This window comes from Macaca nemestrina, chromosome 18 (assembly GCF_043159975.1).
Source record: "Macaca nemestrina isolate mMacNem1 chromosome 18, mMacNem.hap1, whole genome shotgun sequence".
In the NCBI taxonomy this organism is placed as follows: domain Eukaryota; kingdom Metazoa; phylum Chordata; class Mammalia; order Primates; family Cercopithecidae; genus Macaca; species Macaca nemestrina.
The window spans coordinates 22,302,904-22,327,127 of record NC_092142.1 but is presented as its reverse complement, the minus strand read 5'-3'; the positions used below and the strand labels follow the sequence as shown (position 1 = coordinate 22,327,127).

The following is a 24,224-nucleotide window of genomic DNA, read 5'->3' as shown; positions in this document are numbered from 1 at the left end:
GAACATACAAGGATCTTTGTGGCAAAATCCCAGCTGTACATAATAGGATCTTTCTGGTGGTCAGTATAGCGTAGAGCAGTGCCTTTCAAACCATCTGTGGTAGAAGTGCTGGTTTTAAATTTCCAATCAATTGTGTCAGTATTTCCACAAAATTAGTATAAATTAATGACCAGAAAAATAAAATTTTGAAAACATCCAAAATACAAACCCATCTCTTTTTATTTGGGTTAGCAGAGGTAAAATCATGCTGTCAGGTTGCTATGTAAGTTTCTGCAGCCTGGCCAACATAACAAAACCTTGTCTCTACTAAAATATAAGAATTAGCCGAGAATGTGGCCCAGGCCTGTAATCCCAGCTACTCAGGAGGCTGACACACGAGAATCGTTTGAACCCAGGAGGCAGAGGTTGCAGTGAGCCGAGATCGTTCCACTACACTCCAGCCCAGGTAACAGAGTGAGACTCCATCTCAAAACAACAACAACAACAAAAGTTTCTAAACCTTTACTCTCAGTTTCTGTACATGATTGTGAACTGACAACTGTTTTCAGACCAGCACTGGATCTCACACTTTGCTTTGAGCACTATGTAGAATGCCAAAGCCTGGGATTGCCTGGATACAAATTTCTGTCTTTGCCATTTGTTAGATGTGTAACTTACTAGATGTGCAAATTATTATTATTATTTGGAGACAGGGTCTGGCTCTGTCGCCCAGGCTGGAGTGCAATGGCGCAATCTTGGCTCACTGCAACCTCAGCCTCCGGGGCTCAAGTGACCCTCCCACCTCAGCCTCCCGAGTAGCTGGGACTACAAGTGTGTGACCACTATGCCCAGCTAATTTTTGTATTTTCTTGTAGAGATGGGGTTTTGCCATGTTGTCCAGGCTGGTCTCGAACTCCTGAGCTCAAGTGATCTACCTGCCTTAGCCTCCGAAAGTGCTGGGATTACAGGTGTGAGCCACCGCACCCGGCCTAGATGTGCAAATTATTTAATGAATCTGAGCCTCACTTTTACTATTTGTGAAAACAGGGCTAATAGTGTCTGTCTTATGGGGTTAAGCTCATGCAGCTGAACCAATTAGCAAGGTCTAGTGCACCCAGAAGACACTTAATAAATGTCCTCTATTATGATGATTATAATTTTTATTTTCTTGCTCATTTGCGGGAAAAGCCCATGTGGGAAAGGCTTTTGACTATAAACAGATAAAAGAATTACCAGGCACAGATCATTACAGTAGCTGAAATTATTTGAGGGTTTACTTTGGTCAGCATTTAGACCTGAGAGCAACCCTATAATGAGGAAAATTCTTATTTTTTTGCTCTTAATCCCTCTGACAGTTGAGGAAATAGAAGCTCATAAAAGCTGAGTTCCTTCCAAAGGGGTAGCACCTAATAAATGGTGGATGCAGAATTTGACTCCAGGTGTGCTTAACGTAAGAGGCTTTGTTTCTAGCAGCTGGGTCCTTCTTTTGTCCTGGGGACTCTTGGGACCCAGTGCCACTGAATACCACTGGTTTTCTGGTGTCCTTGCAGTAACTATCCAAAGGTTACACACATCAGTGTTGAAGCAGGGTCGGCCTGGTCCCAGAAGAGCTTTTCCTCTCCTCTGCTGCCTCTTTTACCTGTAAATGTAGATGAGCTCGTTGTGGAGACTTAGGGCTGTGGGCTGGACCAAAGAAGGTAGGGTAAGAGGTAATGACAACCCTGGAAAAACTTAACTTTCAGTTTTCAGACAGGAATGATGAAAAAGGAAAATCTTATGGGTTTAAAGTGATAAAGACAAATATAGTGGAATCAAACGCTACTGTTGGTTAGTGTGTAAAGCCAGCAATTAGGGTGAAAATCTTGGCAAGGTGTGGTGGCTCATGCCGGTAATCCCAGCACTTTGGCAGGTTGAGGTGGAAGGATTGCTTGAGCCCAGGAGTTCGAGACCAGCCTGGGCAACATAGTGAAACCTTGCCTCTAGAAAAAAAAAAGTACAAATATTAGCCAGGCGTGGTGGCATACACTTGTAGTTCCAGCTACTCAGGAGGCTGACGTGGGAGGATTGATTGAGCCTGAGAGGTTGAGGCTGCAGTGAGCCATGACTGTACCACTGCACCTGGCCCACAGTGTGATTGTACAGTATTTTAAATTTCTAGTTCGTTTGTAATTAATTTTTTTCCCAGCACACATCACTGAATTTCTGTAAGTTAAATGTACGTGATACGGCCTCAATGAATAACCCCGCTTCTCTTTCAGGCAAAACTTGGCCTTGAGACAAATATCAAAATAGAGTGGTGGATGCGGTTGGTGGATCCCAGCACTTGGGAGGCCAAGACTGGGGGATCACTTGAGGTCAGGAGTTCAAGACCAGCCTGGCCAACATGGTGAACGCCTGTCTCTACCAAAAATACAAACATTAGCTGGGTGTGGTGGCACGCACCTGTAGTCCCAGCTACTTGGGAGACTGGGCATGAGAATTGCCTAAACCCAAGAGGCAGAGGTTGCAGTGAGCCAAGATTGTGCCACTGCACTCCAGCCTGGGTGATAGAGCGAGACTCTGTCTTAAAAAACCTACAAAAACCTCCTGGGCTCAAGTGATCCCCCTGGCTTTGGCCTCCCAAAGTGATAGGATTACAGGCGTGAGCCAGTGTGTCCTGCTGGTCTTTGAAATTTATTGCAACATTCTGTCACAGTAGTGCTTACTTGCCCCTTGCTGAGGCCTATTAGCTCATCTTCCCTGTCTTATCTGAGCTGTTCTCTTCTCCAGGCTTCTTGCACCTGGGTGGCCTCCGCACTGCCCTGTACAACTACATCTTTGCTAAGAAGTACCAGGGGAGCTTCATCCTGAGGCTGGAGGACACAGATCAGACTCGCTTTGTGCCTGGGGCAGCGGAGAATATTGAGGACATGCTGGAGTGGGCAGGTGAGCCTGGCAGAGAAAGGATCTTTCTGCAGGGGAGGAACAGGAAGCAGGAAAAGGAGCTTGTGGGTCTTCTCATGGAGCTCAGGGTGGAAAATGAGGAGTTTCTGGAGAAATAACTGTGTTTGTACTGCCCGGGGTGGCAGATGCCACCTGAAAAAAATGCTGCAGCTCTCTGAAACACAGCTCCAAGACTGGTTTCTTTATTTTTTAATTTTTTAGAGTCAGGGTCTCATTCTGTTGGCTAGAGTTCCATGGCACAATCATAGCTTATTGTAGACTTGACCTGGGCTCAAGTGATCCTCCCACCTTAGCCTCCCAAGTAGATGGGACTACAGGCACGCACCACCACCCCTGGCTAATTTTTAGTTTTTTATTTTTTTGTAAAGATGAGATCTCACTGTGTTGCCCAAGCTATTCTCAGACTCCTGGGCTCAAGCAATCCTCTTGCTACAGCCTCCCAAAGAGCTGGGATAACAGGTGTGAGCCACTGACAAGGCTGTTTTGAGATTCCTATTTTCACCTCAGAATCTCAAGTCCATTCCCTACAGGGGCCAGGCAGGAAACACAGACCAAGTGGGAATTGGAGGAGCTGGGCTGGTGCTGAGCTGTGGAAACCACATCTCATCCAGAGGAGGGAGTGCCTCTGAGCTCCAGCTCCTTGTACCTATGCAGGAACGCTGGCCCAGCTTGTCCAGTCTTCTGAGTTCCAACAAGAGCCAGAAATAGTTTTTCTGGATGAATACTTACCGTTATTAAATCTGGGCTCAGATTTTTTTTTAACCACATTGTATAAGCCACACAAAACACGTACAGCTTCTGAAGTTGATCTTGTGGGAAGTTTAATCCTGAGGACAGCTAAGGTTAGGGAGAACAAAGAGGAGTGTGTTTCCTTTTCCTGGGTTGACAGTTGTCTACCTATATGGACAGGTGTGACTAGAAAAGGGGAGATTCCCAAGGAAAAATACCAAGACTTTGCTAGTCTAGAGATTGAAAAGAAAAAAGAAAAATCCCAAGACTGTTTTGAGATGTGTGTTCCAATCTCAGATAAATTACTCACTAGACTCTGGATTCCTAAAGAGTACAAAATGATTTCATATCTTTTATTGTAAAAGGCTTTAGCAGGTGTTCAGTCAAGGTCCGTTGAATAAAGGATTCTATACAAGATCAGATACTGTGATCAAGGGACCATTCTAGGTGTTAGAGACATTTAACAAAGACCCTGCACATGGCCAGGTACGGTGGCTCGTGCCTGTAATCCCAGCACTTTGGGAAGCCAAGACATGTTAATCACTTGAGGTCAGGAGTTCGAGGCCAGCCTGGCCAATATGGCAAAAACCCCATCTTTACTAAAAATACAAAAATTAGCTGGTATGGTATGGTATGCCTGTATTTCCAGCTACTTGGGAGGCCGAGGCACAAGAATTGCTTGAACCCAGGAGGCAGAGGTTGCAGTGAACTGAGATCGCGCCGCCGTGCTCCAGCCTGGGTGACAGAGTGAGACTGTCTTAAAAAAATAAAAATAAAAAAAAAGTCCGTATGCGGTGGCTTACACCTATAATCCTGTAATCTCAGCACTTTGGGAGGCCAAAGCAGGCGGATCACAAGGTCAGGAGATTGAGACCATCCTGGCTAACATGCTGAAACGCCATCTCTACTAAAAATACAAAAAACCAGCCAGGCGTGGTGGCAGGCACCTGTAGTCCCAGCTACTCGGGAGGCTGAAGCAGGAGAATGGCGTAAACCTGGGAGGCAGAGCTTGCAGTGAGCCTAGATCACGCCACTGCACTCCAGCCTAGGCAACAGAGCGAGACTCCGTCTCAAAAAAAAAAAAAACAAAAAAAACCCTGTGCTCAGTGACAAGGGGAAAGACAGATAAGTGGATTAGTTATTTCTCTTTTTTAAAATTTTTTTAACAAACAAAGTCTTATTCTGTTGCCCAGGCTAGAGTGCGGTGGTTCAAACACAGCTCACTGTAATCTCAAATTCCTGAGCTCAAGGGATCCTCTCACCTTAGCCTCCTGGGTAGCTGGAACTATAGCTGTGTGCCACCACGCCCGGCTAATTTTATTAATTTATGTTTTTGTAGAGATCGGGTCTCGCTATGTTACCCAGGCTGCTGTTGAACCCCTGACCTCAAGTAATTCTCCTGCCTCGGCCTCCCAAAGTGCTGGCATCACGGTCATGAACCATCACTCCTGGCTCCTAATTCATTCTTCATAGGATATTAAATGATAATAACCAGTATGGAGAAAAGAGTAACAGGCTTAGAAACTGGGGCGAGGGATGCCCTTGTAGATAGGGTGGTCTCCTCTTAGGAGGTGACGCTGGAGCAGAGACCTGCATGAAGTGAGGAGGCAGCCCCGTGGTGACCTGGGGGAAGATGTTCAAAGCAAAAAGAATAGCCAATGCAGAGGCCCCATGGAAAGAAAGTTCTGGATGTATTTGAGGAGCATCAAAAAAACCAGCTTAGTCTAACCATAGTGAGCAGAATGACCAGGGATGTGAGGATAGAAGGCTTGCCAGGCCGGGCACAGGGGTTCCTGCCTGGAATCCCAGCACTTTGGGAGGCCAAGGAGAGAGGATCACTTGGACTCAGGAGTCCAAGACCAACCTGGGCCACGTAGTGAGACCTTGTCTCTATAAAAAATTATCCGGAGGTAGTGGTGTACTCCTATAGTCCCAGCTACTTGGGAGGCTGAGGTGGGAGCATCACCTGAGCCTGGGGAAGTTGAGGTTGTAAGCTGTGATCATGTTACAGGATTCCTTCAGTGCCACTTTGCCAGCCAGAAATCTCTGCAGCTGCCGTCACCTCTGTCGGGCCTTGCTTGGGCCTTCTGGGCCCACTTGGCCCAGCAGGCCGCACTTGGCTCATGCCCACTTGGATCCCACACCTGCTGTGGCCCCACACTCGGCCCATGGCTGGACTGGATGTGCCACTGGGTGGCTTCTTTGTTGGGTGCCGGCATCTAGATGAGGGGAACATGGTGGCACCCAAAAACTTGGGAGATGCCAGCAGTTGTGGAGCTCCAAGGGGTGTTACGGCTCTTGTTTGGGGAATCCTGAAGTCCGAGCCCCCAGGTCCGAGCCCCCAGCACTGTCTCAGCTCTTCACTCCTTTAGCTTGGTGAGCAGGAGCATGTTACAGCTCTCTTTCTCCCTCAGTCCTTTGAGTAGGAGCATGTTACAGCTCTCTCCCATAGTCCGGTGAGCTGGAGCATGTTACAGCTCTCTTTCTCCCTAGTCCAGTGAGTGGGACTGTGTTACAGCTCTTTTATTCCCATCACCCGCAGCTTGGCGAGTTTTGGGTTCTTGTCCTGCAACCAAGAGGAAGAGGTGTGCAGGTACTGTAGAGTGAGTACGGCAGAGAAGAATTTTACTGAGTGACAGAAGGGAAACTCTCCACTGCGAGAGTGGGCCCTGAAAGTGGTAGCCATCTGTGAGGCTGAGTCTGGTGTTTTTATGGGCTTAGAGTGGGGGAGTGCCTGCCGATTGGTCCATGAGTGGTCTTGGAAAAAGAACCATTCAGTTGGTTAAGACATATCATCCAGAAGGAACCAATCAAGAGAGAGTGGGTGAGACAGAGAAAGAAGTTCTCACTCCAGTCATGGACTCTATCCTGAACTGACAGTTTGGTTTTCAGGCTTTGGGCTGTCTTTGGCTTAGAGGTCAGATTTCACCAGGGATTGTCCGTGACTGCATAGGAATTCGTCTGTCTCCTGTCAGTCATGCCATTACACTCCAGCCTGAAGTGACAGAGTGAGACGCTGTCTCAAAAAAAAAAAAAAAGAAGGCTTTCCAGGAGCCACATTACCTGGTGCTTCACAGACCGAGATGAAGGCTTCACTTTCACGGAGGATCTGCTACTTATCAGGTACCATGCCAGGCATGAGGGATACAGTGATGACCAGCGCTGATGGTGCTGGGCCCCACCCTCCTGGAACTCCTGTGGCAGCATCATTGTGAGAATGAGGCTTGCAACCCAGACCTTGTCCCCCACCCTGGTATTTTGTCGAGGCAGAGGACAGGTATTCAGGCACCCTGTGGTGGCTGACTTCTAGAGCACCTTGCTTTGGGAGTCGTTCTTTCTTTTCTTATGTTTTTCATTTTATTGATTGATTGATTGAGATGGAGTTGCTCTGTCGCCCCGGCTGGAGTGCAGTGGCGCCATCTCGGCTCATTGCAAGCTCCACCTCCCAGGTTCACGCCATTCTCCTGCCTCAGCCTCCTGAGTAGCTGGGACTACAGGCGCCCACCACCACACCCGGCTAATTTTGTTGTTGTATTTTTCGTAGAGACGGGGTTTCACCATGTTGGTCCGGATGGTCTCGATCTCCTGACCTCGCGATCCGCCTGCCTCAGCCTCCCAAAGTGCTGGGATTACAGATGTGAGCCACCACGCCCGGCTATTATTATTTTTTTAGAGGCGGTGTTTCACCGTCTAGATGGTGGTTTTGAACTCCTGGGTTCAAATGAGCCACCTACCTCGGCCTCCCAAAGTCCTGGGATTACAGGTATGACCCAGCATGCCCGGCCTTTTTAAAAAATTGACATACCAAGCCTGTAATCTCAGCACTTTAGGAGGCCGAGATGGGCGGATCATGAGGTCAGGAGATCGAGACCATCCTGGCGAACACAGTGAAACCCCGTCTCTACTAAAAAAGTACAAAAAACTAGCTGGGCGAGGTGGCAGGTACCTGTAGTCCCAGCTACTAGGGAGGCTGAGGCAGGAGAATGGCATAAACCCGGGAGGCGGAGCTTGCAGTGAGCTGAGATCTGGCCACTGCTCTCCAGCCTGGGCGACAGAGCGAGACTCTGTCTCAAAAAAGAAAAAAAAAATTGACATATAAGCCAGGCACAGTGGCTCTCGCCTGGCTCTCACCTGGGGTGGCTCTCCCAGCACTTTGGGAGGCCAGAGCAGGTGGATCACAAGGTCGGGAGTTCGAGACCAGCCTGGCCAACATGGTGAAACCCGTCTCTAGTAAAAATACAAAAACTAGTTGGGCGTGGTTGGTGGCGCATGCTTGTAATCCCAGCTACTCGGGAGGCTGAGGCAGGAGAATTGCTTGAACCGGGTGTTGGAGGTTGCAGTGAGCCGAGATTGTGCCACTGCACTCCAGCCTGGGTGACAGAGCTAGACTCTGTTGTGGGGGAAGAAAAAAAATGACATATAATTCCCATAATATGAAATTTATCATATCAAAGTGTACAGTTCAGTGGTTTTCAATGTATTCACTGTGTTGTGCGACCATCACCACTAATTCCAGAACGTTTCCATCACCCCTAAAAGAAACTCTTCCTTATTAGCAGTCACTCTCCATTCTACCCTCTCCTACCGCCTGGCAACTATCAATCTCTTTATGCCTTCCGACTACCAATCTCTTTCTGCTTCCATGGATTTGCCTCTTCTGGACGTTTCATGTGAATGAGATCATACAACATTTGTCCTTCTGTGACTGGCTTCCTTCACTTACCATAAGCTCATCTGTGGTCTGTCAGTGCTTCGTTTCTTTTTATAGCCAAATAATATTCATTGTATGGATATACTACGTTTTGTTTATTCATCACTAGTGGATGAACATTTTGGTTACCTCTGGTTTTTGGCTGTCGAATAAAACTCTATGAACATTTACTTGCCAGTTTTTAAATTAACAGGTTTTCCGTTCTCCTAGGGGAGTCCCTCTTAAACCCTGGGGCATTCCAAGATACCACATTAAAGAGACTTGTTTAGCATTAGATCAAGAAGGGACCCCCCCAAATTTACCCGATTCAGCCCTCCTTTCTGACAAATGAAGAAATGGAGGTCCTGTGAGAGGGAGCCAAGTAACATGATAATCACAGCTGGCTGGGTGCCGTGGCTCATGCCTGTAATTCCAGCACTGGGACGCTGAGGCAGGAGGATCACTTGAGCCCAGGAGTTTGAGACCAGCCTGGGCAACATAGGCAGACCTTGTCTCTGTAGAAAACTTAAAAAAAGTTAGCCAGGCCTGGTGGCATGTACCTGTAGTCTCAGCTACTTGGGAATCTGAGGTGGGAGGATTGCGTGAGCCTGAAAGGTTGAGGCTTCAGTGAGCTGAGATCATGCCACTGCACTCCAGCCTGGGCAACAGAGTGAGACCCTGTCTCAAATAAATAAATAAATACCAAAGCATAGAGAGCACTGAGCACAGGCCACATGATGAGTACTTTACTTACATCGTCGTATTCTAGTCTCATGATGATCCTCATGAGAAAGTTACTACTTATTTCATTCTTTGACAAATGAGTACCCAGAGCCCAGAAAGATGACTTCCCAAGGTGTCTGAGCTGTCTGGTACATTTGAACCCAGGCACACTCAGCTCAGTTTGTGTTAGCATTGAGGGTAGCAGGGTGAACAATGTCCTTATTTTCCCAATTCATTTGAAAGCTCTTTGAGGGCAGAAACACCATCTTCCAGTTCTCGTGTCCCTGTGCCCTCTCCTGAAAGCATTCATAATGAAATTTATCCTACGTAACCAGAGGGAATTGGACTTTGGATTGGGAGTTTGGCTTACAGTAGATCGTATTTAGTCTATAGCATATATTGAAACTGTCCTAAATATACACCACTGGGCTAAGCACTTGTAAGCTCTGACACATTTATTCTCACAGTTCCCTCTGCACAGGAGGCTGCTAGCTCCACTTTTCAAAACAGGAAACTGAGGCTTAGAAAGACTAAGTCTAGCTGGGCATGGTGGCATATGCCTATAATCCCAGCTACTTGAGAGGCTGAGGTGGAAGGATCACTCGAGCCTAGAAATTGGATACTGTAGTGAGCTATGATTGCACTACTGCACCCTAGCCTGAGTGACACAGCAAGACTCGCTTTCTACTAAAAAATTAGCCAGATGTGGTAATGTGCACCCGTAGTCCTAGCTACTCGGGAGGCCGAGGCGGTAGGGTGGCTTGAGCCTGGAAGTTCAAGTCTGCAGTGTGCTATGATCACAGCACTGCACTTCAGCTGTGTGATAGAGTGCGACCCCATCTCTTAGAAAAAGAAAGGCTAAGTACCACAAACAGCAGTGTGATGAGTGGTTGAGTGTTGGCTCCGGTGCCCATTAGTCTGGGTTTGAAGCTGATCGTGCCCCTTCTACTCGGCCAGGTGACAAAGCACCTCTGTGCCTCAGTGTCCTCCTTACAGAATGGGGAAATAACTGCACCTACCTGCTAGGGTGGGTTTGAGGCTTCAGGGAAAAGTGTCTTTTTTTTTTTTTCTGAGACAGAGTCTTGCTCTGTCACCCAGGCTGGAGTGCAGTGGTGCAATCTCGGCTCACTGCAAGCTCCGCCTCCCGGCTTCACGCCATTCTCCTGCCTCAGCCTCCCAAGTAGCTGGGACTACAGATGCCCACCACCACGCCTGGCTAATTTTTTGTATTTTTAGTAGAGACGGGGTTTCACCGTGTTAGGCAGGATGGTCTCGATCTCCTGACCTCATGATCCGCCTGCCTCGGCCTCCCGAAGTGATGGGATTACAGGCGTGAACCACCGCACCCAGCCAAAAGTGTCTTTTATGGCACTCAGCACCCTGGTACTCACACATTGGTAGCACCTTGGGATCCCTTGTCACAACTACTAAGTGGCAGAACCAGGAGTCCAACCAGGGCCTGATGGGCTGTTCTCTGAACCACAATTTTTTTCTCCTAAGTCAGCTGTTCCCAGGCCTGGGCTTGTTTCTCCCTCTCCAGGGAAGCAATGGATTGAGAGGACATACAATTGGGGGTGTGGACTTCGGAGCCCTACACCTCTGTTTGCTCCTTAGTCCACGAGCCCATGCAACTTTCAGTGCTTTACCTCTGTGTTTTAACTTTTCATCTCCAAAAGGGACATTGGGCCGGGTGCAGTGGCTCACACCTATAATCCGAGCACTTTGAGAGGCTGAGGTGGGTGGATCACCTGAGGTCGGGAGTTCAAGACCAGCCTGGCCAATGTGGTGAAACCCTGTCTCTGCTAAAAATACAAAAATTAGCTGGGTGAGGTGGCACATGCTTGTAATCCCAGCTATTCTGGTGGCTAAGGCAGGAGATTTGCTTGAACTTGGGAGGTGGAGGTTCATGTGAGCCAAGATTGTACCACTGCACTCCAGTCTGGGCAACAGAGCGAGACTCTGCCTCAAAAAGAAGGGGGGTCGGCGGGGGGGTAGGGCTGGGAGCGGTGGCTCACCTGTAATCCCAGCACTTTGGGAGGCCGAGGTGGGCGGATCACCTGAGGTCGGGAGTTCAAGACCAGCCTGACCAACATGGAGAAACTCCATCTCTATTAAAAATACAAAAATTAGCCAGGCATGGTGGCACATGCCTGTAATCCCAGCTACTCAGGAGGCTGAGGTAGGAGAATTGCTTGAACCCAGGAGGCGGAGGTTGCCGTGAGCTGAGATCACGCCACTGCACTCTAGCCTGAGCAACAAGAGTGAAACTCTGCCTCAAATAGAAAAGTCGGGGGGGACATTGTACTCATGCCAACCTTATGGATTGTTATAAGGATTAAAGCTTTAATATATGCATAAAGCACTTAGAGCAATGCCTGGGAACAAGTGCTGTGTGCACCTTAGCTGTCATTATGGCCTGTGTTCCAGGCATCCCCCCTGATGAGAGTCCCCGCCGGGGTGGTCCTGCTGGGCCCTATCAGCAATCTCAGCGATTGGAACTGTACGCCCAGGCCACAGAGGCGCTGCTGAAGACCGGAGCTGCTTATCCCTGTTTCTGCTCACCCCAGCGACTGGAGCTCCTGAAGAAGGAGGCCTTGCGGAACCACCAGATGCCCCGGTAAGAACCCCAACTTGTTGCATATGCCTCACCGACATTGGGTGTGTTTGTTACCTGGTGCTGCATAAGAAATTTCCTTAAATGTGTATTATCTCTCAGTTTCTTTGGGTCAGGCATCTGAGTGTGGCCTCACCAGTTCCTTTGGCTCAGGGATTCTCAAAGCCACAAGCAACTACAGGTCCTAGCCAGTCCTGGGGTTCTCTTAAGGCTTAGCTTGGGGAGGATCTACTTCCGTCTCCTCTCATAAGGCTATTGGCCAGCCTCAGGTCCTCGCTAGCTGTTGCCTGGAGACATCAGTTCTTTGCCGTGTGGGCCTCTCCATAGGGCAGCTCACAGCATGGCAGCCAGCATTCCTCAAAGCCAGCCGAGGAGAGAGTGAGCAGGTACAAGCTGGAGTCCACCTAGTTGTGGTAAAAGCTCACCACTTTTAGAGGCTGTGTATTCCTTATCTGGAATGCCGGGGACCAGAAGTGTTTTGGATTTTGGATTTTTTGCATATTGAGATATCTGCATAGATATGAGATACCTTGGGGATGGGACCCAAGTCTAAACATGAGATTCTTTTATGTTTCATGTACCTTATACACAGGCTGAAGGTGATTTTAGGCAATATTTTAAATAATTTTGTGCATGAAACAAAGTTTTGACTATTTTGACTGTAGCCTGTCACATGTGTTTGGGTGGTCAATTTTCTACTTATGGCATCATGTCAGCACTCAAAAGATTTCAAATATCGGATCAGTTGTGGCCTTTTTTTTTTTTTTTTTGGAGACAGAGTCTCACTCTGTTGCCCAGGCTGGAGTGCAGTGGTGCCATCTTGGCTTACTGCAACCTCTGCCTCCCAGCTTCAAGCAATTCTGCCTCAGCCTCCTGTGTAGCTGAGACTACAGTCGCGTGCCGCCACAACTGGCTCATTTTTGTGTTTTTAATAGAGATGGGATTTTGTCATGTTGCCCAGGCTGTTTTCAAACTCCTGAACTCAAGCAGTCTTCCCACCTCAGCCTCCCAAAGTGCTGGGATTGCAGGCATGAACCACTGTACCTGGACCATTGTAGCATTTCAGATTAGACATACTTGGCATTATTTTTGTTCATTAGACAGAAGTCACTAGGCCCAGCCCACACACAAGGGGAGGGGACTACACAAGGACAGAAACACCAGAAGGCGAGAATGACTGGGGGCCATGTTAGAAGCTGCCTGACACATTGGGTCTCAGAATGTAATGTGTAAAGTAATTTTAATTACTTGTTATTTTGAATGGGCAAAATGTTCTATATTTAAAAGGTCCACAGGGCGGACATGGTGGCTCACGCCTGTAATCCCAGCACTTTGGGAGGCTGAGGTGGGTGGATCATGAGGTCAGGAGTTCAGGATCAGCCTGGCCAATGTAATGAAACCCCGTCTCTACTAAAAATACAAAAATTAGCTGGGCATGGTGGTATGCCTGTAGTCCCAGCTGCTCAAGAGGCTGAGGCAGGAGAATCATTTGAACCCAGGTGGAGGTTGCAGTGAGCTGAGAGTGCACCACTGCACTCCAGCCTGGGTGACAGAGCAAGACTCTGTCCCCACAAAAAAAATAAAAGAAAAACAAAAGGTCCACAAAGGGCTGGGTGTGGTGGCTCATGCCTGTAATCCCAGCACTTTGGGAGGCGGAGGCAGGCAGATCATTTGAGGTCAGGAGTTCGAGACCAGCCTGGCCAACGTGGTGAAACCCCATCTCTACTAAAAATACAAAAATTAGGCCTGGAGTGATAGCTCACGCCTGTAATCCCAGTACATTGGGAGGCTGAGGTGGGCAGATCACCTGAGGTCAGGAGTTCAAGACCAGCCTGGCCAATATGGTGAAACCCCATCTCTACAAAAATACAAAAATTAGCTGGGCATGATGGCGGGTGCCTGTAATCCCAGCTACTTGGGAGGCTGAGGCAGGATAATAGCTTGAACCTGGAGAGTGAAGGTTGCAGTGAGCCGAGATCGTGCCATTGCACTCCAGCCTAGGTGACAGAGCGAGACTCCGTCTCAGAAAAAAATTAGCTGAGCTTCGTGGTGCATGCCTGTAATCCTAGCTACCTTGGAGGTTGAGGTACTAGAATCACATGAACCCAGAAGGTGGAGGTTGCAGTGAGCTGAGATTGTGCCATTGTACTGCAGCCTGGGTGACAGAGGGAAGCTGTCTCAAAAAAAAAAAAAGGTCCATAAAGACATATATTGAAAGAACTCTCAGGCCGGGCGCGGTGGCTCAAGCCTGTAATCCCAGCACTTTGGGAGGCCGAGACGGGTGGATCACGACGTCAGGAGATCGAGACCATCCTGGCTAACACGGTGAAACCCCGTCTCTACTAAAAAATACAAAAAACTAGCCCAGCGAGGTGGCGGGCGCCTATAGTCCCAGCTACTCGGGAGGCTGAGGCAGGAGAATGGCGTGAACCCGGGAGGTGGAGCTTGCAGTGAGCTGAGATCCGGCCACTGCACTGCAGCCTGGGTGACAGAGTGAGACTCCGTCTCAAAAAAACAAAAAAAAAAAAAAAAAGAAAGAACTCTCTTCCAGTCTTGACTGCGGCCACTCAGTTCTGCAGAGACAACCAATGTTAAAATTTTGTTATGTCTCCTCCAGAGACATTCAGTACATATACCAATAAGGGCGTATATTTTCTCTTTTTCCTTATTCACATGGTAGCACACAATGTACTATGTACATGCTATGTGGGGCAATTTACCATGTCCACTTACTATCTTGAGGATCAGATATCAGTCCATAATAATGCATAATATTCCGTTTATGGATATAACTTCATTTACTTAATCAGTTTCATCTGAACCTTTATTTTTAATTTATTTCATTTCATTCCTTTCCCCTCCCCCTTCCCCTCCCCCCCCTTCCTTTCCCTTTCCCTTGCTCTATTCCCCAGGCTGGAGTGCAATGGCGCGATCTTGGCTCACTGCAATCTCCGTCTCCCGGGTTCAAGTGATTCTCTGGCCTCAGCTTCCCGAGTAGCTGGGATTACAGGCGCCCGCCACTACACCCGGCTAATGTTTGTATTTTTTTAGTAGAGACGAAGTTTTACCATGTTGGTCAGGCTGGTCTCAAACTCCTGACCTCTGGTGATCTGCCCAAGTGATCTTCAAGTGGCCTCCCAAAGTGCTGGGATTACAGGCATGAGCTACTAACGCCCGGCCTTAACAAATCTTTATGTTATTATTTTTTTTTTTTGGAGAAGGATTCTTGCTCTGTTGCCCAGGCTGGAGTGCAGTGGTGTGATCTTGGCTGACTGCAACCTCCACCTCCTGGATTTAAGCAATTCTCCTGTCTCAGCCTCCTGAGGAGCTGGGACTAGAGGTGCACGCTGCCACACTTGGCTAATTTAATTTTCTTTTGTATTTAGTAGAGACAGGGTTTCACCGTGTTGCCCAGGCTGGTCTCTAACTCTTGAGCTCAGGCAATCTACCTGCCTCAGCCTCCCAGAGTGCTAGGATTACAGGAGTGACCCACCGCATCCGGCCCAAACCTTTATGTTATTTCTAATATTTGGTTATAAAAGAAGAGAGCTGTGATTACTAATGTTGACATATGTCATTTTGCACTTGTGCAGTGTGTTTGCTGAATACCGTCCTAGAGGTGGAATTCCTGGGTCGAGTTGTAGCTTTGATGGATATCGCCAAGTGGCTGGCCCTTTGCTTGTTTATACTCCCATCCACAATAGCATCATCACATTTACATTGCAGTGCCAGTGAACTATTTGGTCAAGGGCTCAGCTATTTGGCCAAGGTCATGACATTTACGGTGACATTGCCTTTTTATTATAAACAATCTATTTATTGACAGAAGATTTTTTTTTTCCCCATCTCATTCTGTGACCCAGGCTGGAGTACAGCAGCATGATCACAGCTCATTGCAGCCTTGAATCTCCTGGGTTCAAGCAATCCTACAACCTCAGCCTCCCAAGTAGCTGTGACCACAGCCACGTACCACCACTCAGAGCTAGTGTTTTGTTTTTTTTAGTTTTGTTTTGAGATGGGGTCTCACTCTGTCCCTCAGATTGGAGTGCAGCAATGTGATCTCGGCTCAAGGCAACCTCTGCCTCCTGGGCTCAAGCAGTCCTCCCATCTCAGCCTCCCAAACAGCTGGAACCACAGGTGTATGCTGCCATGCCCAGCAATTTTTTTTTTTGTATTTTTGGTAGAGGCAGGGTTTCTCCATGTTGCCTAGGCTGGTCTCAAACTCCTGAGTACAGGAGATCCACCCACCTCAGCCTCCCAAAGTGCTGGGATTATAGGTGTGAGCCATCATGCCTGGCTGGCACACAGCTAGTTTTTAAATTTTTGTAGAGATGGAATTGCCCTATTTTGCCCAGGCTGGTATGAAACTTAAGCGATTTTCCCACCTCAGCTTCCCAAAGTGCTGGGATTATAGGCATGAGCCACCATGCCTGGCCAACAGATTATTATTATTTTTTTTAAGTTATGGTCATGCCCTGTTGTGGAATCCATGCAGCCATTTATTTATTTATTTATTTATTTATTTATTTATTTATTTATTTCAAACTTTCAGGATTTGTATTAAATCCTAGTTTCGTTTAACAGTATCTGATGTTATACACATCATCTCATGGTGAACGTGTTTAATAAGTGAAAGCAAATCAGACAGCTCATCTAAGTCGTTATTTTTTGCAGACTAAACAGTAAGGTAATAATGATGGACACTTGCTCAGTGTTCATACAAGCTGTGTTGGTTATCAAAGTATATCTGCTAATGTTTAATAAAGAGAGTGAAATGTCATTGGGGTGGAAAAGTCAAATAAGCCTAGACATTTGGTTGGAAAAGAACAGATCCAGTATGGATTTCACAAACCAAAAGTTTGTGAAAACTCAGTGCAATACAAATCCTTTTTATCGTAAAAGCTTAGTTGAAACCAAAAGATCTGTAAAAACTATTACTTTGGGCCTTAAACAGTACCAGCTCTTAGGATCAAGAAAAGATCACAACTCCAGCCTGGGCAACATGGTGAAACCCCATCTATATTAAAGTACAAAAATTAGCTGGGTATGGTGGTGTGTGCCTGTAATCTCAGCTACTTAGGAGACTGAGGCAGGAGAATCTCCTGAACCAGGGAGTTGGAGGTTGCCATGAGCTGAGATTGTGCCGCGGCACTCTAGCCTGGGAGACAGAATGAGACCCTGTCTCAAAAAAAAAAAAAAAAAAGGGCCACAACTGTTGAGATTATATTACTTGATTTTATTTTACACTAGGTGGTAGGTACAAAGCAATCCTCCTTAATAAAGTTGACAGCATCCCTGAAAACTTTTGTTTTCAGACCCGGTCTTGCTCTGTCACCCAGACTAGAGCGATGCAATCATGACTCACCACAGCCTTGACTTCCTGGGCTCAAGGGATCCTCCTGCTTCAGCCTCCCAAGTAGGTGGAACCACACATGTACCCACCATGCCCGGCTAATTCTTTTTTTTTTTTTTTTTTTTTAATTTCTAGTAGAGACAAGGTCACATTACCCAGGCTGGTTTTGAACTCCTGGACTCAAGCAGTTCTCCTGCCCCTTGTCCTCCCAAAATGCTGGGATTACAGGAGTGAGCCACTGCACTTGGACAGAACATATTTAATAATGCACATTTAAAACAAGTATTCATCTTACAAGTTGTTCTGTAATCCAAACACGACAGCTTGGAGAACAGCATTTAGAAAACAAAAGTCAGTGTAAAAAGACAGATTAAAACAACTAGAAGCCAAGCACAGTGGCTCATGCCTGTAATTCCAGCACTTAGCGAGGCTGAGGTAGGCAGATCACCTGAGGTCAGGAGTTCGAGACCAGCCTGGCCAACATGGTGAAACCCCATCTCTACTGAAATTAGCCTGGCATGGTGGGGTGCACCTGTAATCCCAGCTACTTGGGAGCCTGGGAGGCAGAGGCTACAGTGAGCCAAGATCACGCCGCTGCACTCCAGCCTGGGTGACAGAGTGAGACTCCATCTCAAAAACAAACTCAAAAAAACCCAACTAGGACAGTATAGGTTTTATATGGCTCAGACTTCATAGTTTTCTTACTGCATCATCAATGTATCGATGTAGAATATCTGTTCCAGGAAGGCACAGTGGCTGCCAAAGCGGGTGGCTTGCTCGAGCCCAGGAATTCAAACTCAGCCTTTGCAACATGGTGAGCCCCCATTTCTACTACAAAAAATACAAAAATTAGCCAGGCATGGTGATGCATGCCTGTAGTCCCAGCTACGTGGGAGGCTGAGGTGGGAGAATCACTTTACCCTTGGGAAGGTCTAGGCTGCAGTGAGCTGTGATCACACTACTGTACTCCAGCCTAGGTGACAGAGTGAGACCCTGACTCAAAAAAAAAAGAAAGAAAAAATAAAAGAAAAGAAATAAACCCTGTCTCTATTAAAAATACAAAAAATTAGCTGGGTATAGTCATGCATACCTGTAGTCCCAGCTGCTCAGGAGGCTGAGATGGGAGAATCACCTGAACCCAGGAAGTCAAGACTGCAGTGAGCCATGATTGCACCGCTGCATTCAAGCCTGATCAAAGGGAGTGAAACCTTGTCTACTGTCTCAATGAATGAATGAATGAATGAATGAATGAATGAATGAGTGAATGAATGTTTCTTCAGCTGGCCCCTTTGCTCTGGATTTAAAGAAATACCTTTTCGGCCGGGTGCGGTGGCTCAAGCCTGTAATCCCAGCACTTTGGGAGGCCGAGACGGGAGGATCATGAGGTCAGGAGATCGAGACCATCCTGGCTAACACGGTGAAACCCCGTCCCTACTAAAAAATACAAAAAACTAGCCGGGCGAAGTGGCGGGCGCCTGCAGTCCCAGCTACTCGGGAGGCTGAGGTAGGAGAATGGCGGAAACCCGGGAGGCGGAGCTTGCAGTGAGCTGAGATCCGGCCACAGCACTCCAGCCTGGGTGACAGAGCGAGACTCCGTCTCAAAAAAAAAAAAAAAAAAAAAAATACCTTTTCTTCTTGGTTTTATTTAACCTTTGAGATCCATCCAATAATCTCTAATATCATCAATTAGCACTTCCCCTTTAACATCCCAAACACTAAGGTACTTCATTTTCCCAATCTGAAACATGTTATCAGCCGGGCACAGTGGCCTGTAATCTAATCGCAGCACTTTGGGAGACCGAGGAGGGTGGATCACTTGAGACCAGGAGTTCGAGACCAGACTGGGCAACATGGTGAAACGCCATCTCTATATGAAATTTAAAAAAAACATTATTTCTGCTGCCGCTGCTCTGTTTGGAAGATGACAGAGCTCCCGAAGTTTTGCCAGTCTTTTGTTCCATTACAAGTTTTTCTGAAGCAACTTGCTTTTTCTTCCTTTTTTTTTTTTTTTTTTTTTTGAGAGGGAGTCTCGCTCTGTTGCCCGGGCTGGAGTGCAGTGGCTGGATCTCAGCTCACTGCAAGCTCCACCTCCCGGGTTCACGCCATTCTCCTGCCTCAGCCTCCTGTGTAGCTGGGACTACAGGCGCCCGCCACCTCGCCCGGCTAGTTTTTTTTGTATTTTTTAGTAGAGACGGGGTTTCACCGGGTTAGCCAGGATGATCTTGAACTCCTGACCTCGTGATCCGCCCGTCTCAGCCTCCCAAAGTGCTGGGATTACAGGCTTGAGCCACCGCGCCCGGCCTTCTTCTTTAACTTTTTGTCAACCTCACTGTCAGAATTGCTGCCAGAAGAGCTTGAAGAAGCAAATTCCTTTGATTTAGACATTGCGCTGCCCTGCTTCTGCAGCTGAACACCCTCCTGTTCACTCATGTGCAACTGACTCATTTTTAAAAACTTTTTTTTGGCTGGTTACAGTGGCTCACGCCTGTGATCCCAGCACTTTGAGAGGCCAAGGCAGGCAGTTCACCAGGTCAGAAGTTCGAGACCAGCCTTACCAACATGGTGAAACCCGTTTCTACTAAAAATACAAAACTTAGCCGGGCGTGGTCACAGGCACCTGTAATCCTAGCTACCCTGAGACAGAGTACTGAGTACAGAGTACTGAGGCTGAGACAGGAGAATGGCTTGAACCCGGGAGGCGGAGGTTGTGGTGAGCCGAGGTCACGCCACTGCACTCCAGCCTGGGAGACAGAGTGAGACTCCATCTCAAAAAAAAAAAAGACCAACTTTTTTTTTTGAGATAGGGTCTCACCGTGTCACCCAGGCTAGAGAGCAGTGGCGCCATCATAGTTTACTGCGGCCTCAACCTCCTGGGCTCCAGTGATTCTTTTTTTTTTTTTTTGAGACGGAGTCTTGCTCTGTCGCCCAGGCTGGAGTGCAGTGGCCGGATCTCAGCTCACTGCAAGCTCCACCTCCCGGGTTTACGCCATTCTCCTGCCTCAGCCTCCCGAGTAGGTGGGACTATAGGCGCCTGCCACCTCGCCCGACTAGTTTTTTTGTATTTTTTAGTAGAGACGGGGTTTCATCATGTTAGCCAGGATGGTCTCGATCTCCTGACCTCGTGATCCTCCCGTCTCGGCCTCCCAAAGTGCTGGGATTACAGGCTTGAGCCACCGCGCCCGGCCCCAGTGATTCTTCTACCTTGGTCTCCCACGGATCTTGGACTACAGGAATGCACCACCATGCCTGGCTGATTTTGTTTCATTTTGTTTTGTAGAGACAGAGTCTCACTATGTTGCCCAGGCTGGTATTTTAAAGTTTTAAATAAGAGACAGGATTTTGCTATGTTACCCAGGCTGGTCTTAAACTCTAGAGGTCAGGCTGTCCTCGTACCATGACCTCCCAAAACACTGGGATTACAGACATGAGCAACGGTATCTAGTCCCATGCACCATTTATTGATTGATTGAACACTTAGCTGTGTCAAAGACTAACCTTACAAGCATTCCGTCTGTGTCTCAGAACGCTTTTGGGTAGTTAGCGGAATACCCTGTTAGAAGGGACAAACGATACTTTAACTCACAGATGAATCACCTGGGGACCTAGTTAATGTGCGGATTCTGACTCAGTAGGTCTGGGGTGGAGCCTGAGAGCCTGCATTTCTGACTGACTCCCAGGAGGCTGATGCTAGGGACCCACAGACCACACTTTGAGTGGCCAGGACATCAATCATAGACGTTTGTCTTTTGATTCTGCACAAGGCTGGAGGTGGGTGGCTCCAGGATGAGACTAGCAGTGTAGGGATGCCAGGGCTCTATTTTGGCTTCTCTCTGCCTTCATTGCCTTCCCTCCCGCAATTGCAAGTAGCTGCGGCAGGTCTAAGCATGGTCCCCTCACAGGACAACATCCAAAGAGGACAGAAGTGGGGTAGTGGGAAATTTTAAGAAGGGATTTTCCTCCTGTGGCTGTCTCTCCTTGTCCTTTGGAGAGAAAAACCTTTCCCAGAACCTTAATTCTTCGTTACCCCCAAGGCGTGCTTTTCTTCACATCCTAGTGACTAGGATGGGGTTATATTCCTGCCTGGTCACTGGCATGGGGCAATAGGATCGCAAGATTGGCTATACCAATCAGGATTCAACCCCTCAGACTAAGCATTTTGCTATTTTCTTGTTAGCAAGGAAGAAGCATGGAATGGCTGGTAGATAGGCAGACATTCGTGTCTGCTACACCATGTTATCTCAGTTTTCCACACAACTGTATTATTATCCCCATTCTAGACTGAGGAAGCAGCTTGCAGCAGTAACTGACTTGCTTAAGGTCACACAGCTATGACAAAGGTAGGACTCTTGTCCATCATCCTGTCCATCAGCAGTACTCACGCTGCTCTGCTCCCCATCAGGTATGACAATAGGTGCCGGAACATGAGCCAGGAGCAGGTGGCCCAGAAGCTGGCCAAGGACCCCAAGCCTGCGATCCGCTTCCGCCTGGAGCAGGCAGTGCCGGCCTTCGAGGACCTGGTGTATGGCTGGAATAGGCATGATGTGGCCAGCGTGGAGGGAGACCCAGTCATCATGAAGAGCGACGGCTTCCCCACATACCACCTGGCCTGCGTGGTGGACGACCACCACATGGGCATCAGCCACGTGCTGCGAGGCTCCGAGTGGCTCGTCTCCACTGCCAAGCACCTGCTTCTCTACCAGGCCCTGGGCTGGCACCCACCCCACTTCGCCCATCTGCCCCTGCTCCTCAACAGGGATGGCAGCAAGCTCTCCAAGAGGCAAGGGGACATTTTCCTGGAGCACTTTGCTGCTGAAGGCTTCCTGCCCGATTCCTTGTTGGACATCATCACCAACTGTGGCTCAGGTTTTGCAGGTACCTGTCCACCTAAGTGGTCCCAGCAGCAGAGAGTGTGGCCAGGAGGAGCAGGGCTTTGGCTCAGATAGTCCTGCTCTTTGGTCCCAGCTTTGCCATCTACCAGCCGGGTGACCTTGGACAAGTTTATTCTTTTATTCAACAGATGTTTATTTTGCCAGACGCCGCATTAAGTGCTGGGGCTACAATAGTGAGCACGATAGACATGATCCCTGCCCTCAAGGGGCTTATAGTCTCTGAGCCTCAGTTGCATATCTGGAAAATGGGGATAAGTGTCTACTTCATAGGGTTAGGATTCACTGAGCTTAGGAGTGTAAGGTACCGAGCCCAGCACCTGTCACACAATAAGCACAAAAAATGACAGACCCTATGATTATGACAATTATTGCTACTATTACAAGCATGTATGCGAACAGTATGACTAGAACTAATATGGATTTACTTTCTTTTTTTCCTTCTTCATTTTACTGCCAGATGAATCTAGTTTATTTCAAGCTGAGCACTTATCCATGGTCCAAGACTTAGACCTAAACCTTGAAGAAGCAAGCATCAGATAGGATGACCTGAAGGATTTCTGAAAATGTGTCCAGAATAGTCTGCCTGCTGGTCTCACTTCATTTAATACAACATACTGTTAAGGGGTAGATACATGTCTCCACTGTTCATAAGAGGATTGTGAAGCTCAGAGAAGCTGAGTAACTTGCCAAAGTCACGCACCTATTGAGGGATATAGTGCTTTAGGCCTATGCCTGATCACGGTGCCTGCTGACTGTGTGGGACTGAGCTGTTGCTTACAAGAAGCAGCTCCCAGCACCATGGTTCTTAACTTTTTTTTTTTTGAAACAGAGTTTCGCTCTTGTACCCCAGGCTGGAGTGCAATGGTGCGATCTCGGCTCACTGCAACCTCCGCCCCCCGGGTTCAAGTGATTGTCCTGCCTCAGCCTCCCGAGTAGCTGGGATTACAGGCACCTGCCACCACACCTGGCTGATTTTTGTATTTTTAGTAGAGATGAGGTTTCACCATATTGTCCAGGCTGTTCTCGAACTCCTGACCTCAGGTGATCTGCCCGCCTTGGTGCTTGAGCCATTGCACCCGGCCTGGTTCTTAACTCTTGACTGTGCTTTGGAATCAACTAGGAAGCTTGTAAAATATGCCCAGACCCCAACCAAACCCAGTTGACTCAGACTCTCTGGTATAGCCAGGCAATGAGTGTACTGTTCTGCAGCTCGTGTCTTGAGAGTAATGGAAATGGGTTTAGCCTGATTGTTTTCAGACCCTTTTTTCATTAAAGACAGAACCCTTTCTGAAAATGAAAACCTATTCAGGCTCTAGATATATAAATAGCTAGAAGTGAAATCCCTTTGGGCAAAGTGGAATCGGGGGCCCAGGGCTTGCTTACTCAGCCTCCCTTATGTTTGAAAGTAGAAGGAGGGCGAGCGCAGTGGCTCATGCCTGTAATCCCAGCACTTTGGGAGGCCAACGCAGGAAGATCATTTGAACCTGGGAGTTTGAGACCAACCCAGGCAATATAGTGAAACTCCGTCTCTACAGAAAAATTTATTTATTTATTTATTTATTTGATGGAGTCTTACTCTGTTGCCCAGGCTGGAGTGCAATGGCACAATCTTAGCTTACTACAACTTCCGCCTCTCAGGTTCAAGTGATTTTCCTGCTTCAGCCTCTTGAGTAGCTGGGATTACAGGCGTGCGACACTACGCCTGGCTAATTTTTGTATTTTTAGTAGAGATGGGTTTCACCATGTTAGCCAGGCTAGTGTCGAACTCCTGACCTCATGATCTGCCCACCTCTGCCTCCCAAAATGCTGGTATTATAGGTGTGAGCCACCATGCCTGACCCTATAGAAAAATTTAAAAATTAGTCGGATGTGGCAGTATGTGCCTGTAGTTCCAGCTACTTGGAAGACAGGCTGGAGGATCGCTTAAGCCTGAGAGTTTGAAGTTACAGTGAGCTATGATTGTACCATTGCACTCCAGCCTGAGCAGCAGAGCAAGATCCTGTCTCTTAAAAAAAAAAGAGATAAAGTGGAAGGAGGAAGGGAGGGAGGAAGCTGAATGGCTGGGCCTCTCTTCTTTGCAGAGAACCAAATGGGCAGGACCCTGCCGGAACTGATCACGCAGTTCAACCTGACCCGGGTCACCTGTCACTCAGCCCTGCTGGACCTGGAGAAGCTCCCAGAATTCAATAGGTAAGTGGGGATCATGGAGATCCCCTGGTGGGAAAGGGCTTTCTTGCTCAAGACAGTCCCTACAACAGAGGGTATAATGGACTCTGGTACCTAATTCTGTGTGACCACGGCTAA

General features: G+C 47.8%; 1 protein-coding gene across 4 annotated transcripts in view; it reads left to right on the top strand.

Moving 5' to 3' along the window:
* The window catches only part of LOC105485020 (glutamyl-tRNA synthetase 2, mitochondrial), a 46,030-nt gene that overhangs the window by 1,299 nt on the left and 20,507 nt on the right, over window positions 1–24,224 (top strand). For 3 of the 4 annotated variants that reach the window (XR_011616351.1, XM_011747177.3, XM_011747176.3), the window contains exons 2-5: window positions 2,749–2,904; window positions 11,492–11,681; window positions 21,431–21,903; window positions 24,002–24,110. Coding sequence is in view for 3 of the 4 variants with exons in the window: in XM_011747177.3 (XP_011745479.2) it covers window positions 2,749–2,904; window positions 11,492–11,681; window positions 21,431–21,903; window positions 24,002–24,110 (928 nt within the window). In the remaining variant the exon portion in view is untranslated. Of the gene's footprint in view, window positions 1–2,748; window positions 2,905–4,875; window positions 6,775–11,491; window positions 11,682–21,430; window positions 21,904–24,001; window positions 24,111–24,224 lie in introns of those variants that run through there. The other variant, XM_071084240.1, reaches the window with a different exon arrangement.